This window comes from Arachis ipaensis, chromosome B5 (assembly GCF_059453495.1).
Source record: "Arachis ipaensis isolate K30076 ecotype BB chromosome B5, ASM5945349v1, whole genome shotgun sequence".
Lineage (NCBI taxonomy): Eukaryota > Viridiplantae > Streptophyta > Magnoliopsida > Fabales > Fabaceae > Arachis > Arachis ipaensis.
In genome coordinates this window covers 45,686,568-45,689,963 of record NC_142440.1, presented here as the reverse complement: position 1 = coordinate 45,689,963, position 3,396 = coordinate 45,686,568, and the positions used below count along the sequence as shown (strand labels likewise).

General features: G+C 35.2%; 1 protein-coding gene across 1 annotated transcript; it reads left to right on the top strand.

Moving 5' to 3' along the window:
* The first annotated feature begins 300 nt into the window (after positions 1-300).
* LOC107640563 (uncharacterized) lies at positions 301-2,186 on the top strand. The gene is made up of 4 exons (XM_016344075.1): positions 301-482; positions 566-1,258; positions 1,301-1,494; positions 1,573-2,186. The coding sequence occupies exons 1-4, from the start codon at positions 301-303 to the stop codon at positions 2,184-2,186; spliced, it is 1,683 nt and encodes a 560-aa protein (XP_016199561.1).
* The last annotated feature ends 1,210 nt before the right edge of the window (positions 2,187-3,396 follow it).

The following is a 3,396-nucleotide window of genomic DNA, read 5'->3' as shown; positions in this document are numbered from 1 at the left end:
ATCGGTATGACAACTGAGTATATAAAGAGAGTTCATTTGGCAGATGTCTGGGATATAGGAAATCCTATTTATCAATGTCAACACTGTAAGGCATAGATGTGGTCTGGAGAAAGGCTTGCTAAATCCAAACAGTCGCCCCAACCAAAGTTTTCATTATGTTGTATGGAAGAAAAGATCGAGATTCCTCTACTTTCTGTGTCTCCTGATGAGCTCATTTAGCTTCATAATGGAGGAGATCAAAGAAGTATTCATTTTCTAAAAAATATAAGGACATTTAATTCAATGTTTTGTTTTACATCAATGGCCGAAAAAATTGACCGTGGGGTGAACAATGGGACTGCTCCTCTAATTTTTAAGCTTGGGGGTCAAAACTACCATAGCATTGGTAGCTTACTTTCTCCTGATAGTTTGCGACTAACATTTGCCCAGCTATATATCTATGACACAGAAAATGAGATTGATAATCGAATAGGCACACTTCGGTAATTTTCATGTAACCAGTCAAACTTTTTAATTATTTCTTATCTGTGAGAGAAAATAACATAAATTTTATTTTTTTTCGCAGTTCCAATGAAGCTATAAATGAGTGGGATAGGGAAATTGTGGCAATATTAAGAAATATGCTAGACAAATATAATAGTTTGGCAAAGAGTTTTCGCTATGCAAGAGATAGGTACAAACAGAAAAATTGCACAAACATAAAGTTTAAGTTGATTAGTAAAAGGACTACAGATGGCAGGACATACAACTTACCATCTGCATCCGAGGTGGCTGCATTGATTGTTGGTGATGTCGAACAACTTAGCAAAGATAGAGATATTATTATAGAGAGTCAATCTAGAAAGCTCCAGCGGATTGATGTTTTTCATCCATCTTATTTAGCCTTGCAATATCCATTGTTGTTTCTGTATGGGGAGGATGGATTTCGTTTGGGTATTGCAACATCAGATTCTATCTCCGCTAGGCCTACAAAGAAAAACAAAACAATCACTTTGCGACAATTCTTTGCTTTTCGACTACAGAAAAGGACGAGTGAATCTCCATTAATTCTGAGATCAAAGAGATTATTCCAACAGTTTCTAGTAGATGCCTACACAATAGTGGAATCAGAGAGGTTAAAATTCTTTAGGTGTAAACAACCACAGTTGAGGGTTGATAAATACAAATGTTTGCATGAAAGTCTTATAAATGGGGATGTAGATGCTGCAAGGCTTGGCAAAAGAATCATTCTTCCCAGTACTTTTACCGGTGGACCTAGGTATACGATGAATAATTGTAAAGATGCATTTGTAATTTGCAGATATGCAGGATATCCTAGCTATTTTATTACCATAACCTGTAACCCTGAATGGGATGAGATAAGAAGAGAAGTGACTCCCATTGGATTGAAGGCAGAAGACCGTCTTGATATATTATGTCAAGTTTTCAAGATCAAGCTTGATGGTTTGATTGATGACCTAAAAGAGGGAAAAATATTTGGCAAAATTTTGGGATGTAAGTCTGTGTTTATGCAACGCTTTATTAAAATCTTATGTTGTAATGCTTTGCTCATTTGTCTTTTTCAATTTTCAGATGTTTGCACTGTAGAGTTTCAAAAGAGAGGGCTTCCGCATGCACATATCCTTTTATTCATGAGTAATGAGTTCAAGCCACAAACACCAGATGACATAGACAAATATATAACAACTGAGATTCCTAATGAAAATGAAAGGCCAAATCTATATGGAGCTGTTCAAAATTACATGGTACATGGTCCATGTGGTCCGTACAACAAGAATTTACCTTGCATGAAGAATGGATCTTGTTCAAAGTTCTATTCTAAAGAGTTTAGACAACGAACACTCATTGATGAGGCCAGATTTTCCAAATATAGGCGTACTGATAACGGTCAAACAATGAAGAAAAGGGAATGTGTACTAGACAATAAGTTCATTGTTTCGTATAATCCAGAATTGTTGCTCAAGTTCGGGTGCCACATAAATGTGGAATACACATGCCAAAAAAGTTCTATTAAGTATCTGTTTAAGTATGTACACAAGGATAATGACTGCGTAACAGCTACTCTATACAATGCTGGTGATCCATCAGAAGCCACACAAGTTGTTGACAAAATTAGGAATTACTATGATTGTAGGTACATTTTGACATGTGAGGCAGTCTGGCGTCTATTTGGATACGAAATCTAAGAGAAAGAACCATTTGTGATTAGACTTCCATTCCATTTAGAGGATGAGCAATCTGTGGTTTATGGTGAAACTTCTAATGTGAATGATATCGTCGAAAGAGCAATATCTCATAAGTCCATTTTTTGGGATGGATGGCGGTGAACATGTCATATCCCTATGCTCGAAGTTTGATTTATGCTGAGTTTCCAACCAAGTTTGTTTGGAAGGACGATTCTTCAAAGTGGTTTCCTCGAAAGAAAGGCTTCGCAATTGGAAGGTTGACTCATGTACCTGCAGGTAATGATGAGTTTATATTCATTTTTTTTATCTTACTTATTTAATGATTTAAATTTAAAATCTTAACAGCTTGTACCCCACGTCCATTTTATTTGATTTATCTACACTAGAAAATAAATGTTCAAATAACTTTCAACAGTTATAATCTGTAGATTACACAATTTTTTATTTTTCTATATTTTTTCAGAAAATTATTCTTATGCGGATGTGTAGCTACATAAAAATTAAAATAGCGTAGCTTAATCCATTTAACAACTTAAAACTCGGATTTTAACCAAGTTTTTTGCAGCAAATACCGAAGAATATTACCAACGACTTCTCTTGAATACTCAAAGAGGATGTATGAGTTTTCGAGATATAAGAACAGTAGGAGGAACAATTTATGCTACGTATAGAGATGCATGCTTCGCCCTTGGACTCTTGCAAGATGACAAAGAATTCATTGATGCAATTAAGGAAGCAAGCTCATGGGCCTCAGGATCATATGTTAGGAGGTTATTTGTCATTCTATTAACATCCAACAATATCTCAAGACTAGAACATGTCTGGGATAGATGTTGGCATGAAGTCTCAGATGATATTTTGTATCGACAGAGAGCTGTGATGAACATGAGGGGTGACTTTTTATTAATTACAATGATAAAAGTTCTTCCTTATTGATCATTTTTAGTTTGATTAAATTTTTACAGTATCGTATAATATGCAGAGTTAACAATGTCAGATGATGAGATTAAGCAGTTGTGCTTAATGGATATAGACAAGATCTTATATTCCTATGGTAAAACCTTGAAAGACTATCCTCCTATGCCTTTAGCAACTGAAGTTGATAGTTCTTTGTTAACCGAAAGGGATATTATAGAAGAGCTAAACTTTAACAGGGATGATTTAAAGAAAAATTCCTCAGACATGTTAGCCATCGCAACACCTGAGCAGA

Coding starts and splice junctions, on each gene's coding strand:
- LOC107640563 (XM_016344075.1), top strand. CDS start 301: ATGGCCGAAAAAATTGACCGTGGGGTGAACAATGGGACTGCTCCTCTA. Junction 1,259..1,300: donor ACTTTTACCGGTGGACCTAG/GTATACGATGAA, acceptor TGTAATTTGCAG/ATATGCAGGATATCCTAGCT. Junction 1,495..1,572: donor ATTTGGCAAAATTTTGGGAT/GTAAGTCTGTGT, acceptor TTCAATTTTCAG/ATGTTTGCACTGTAGAGTTT.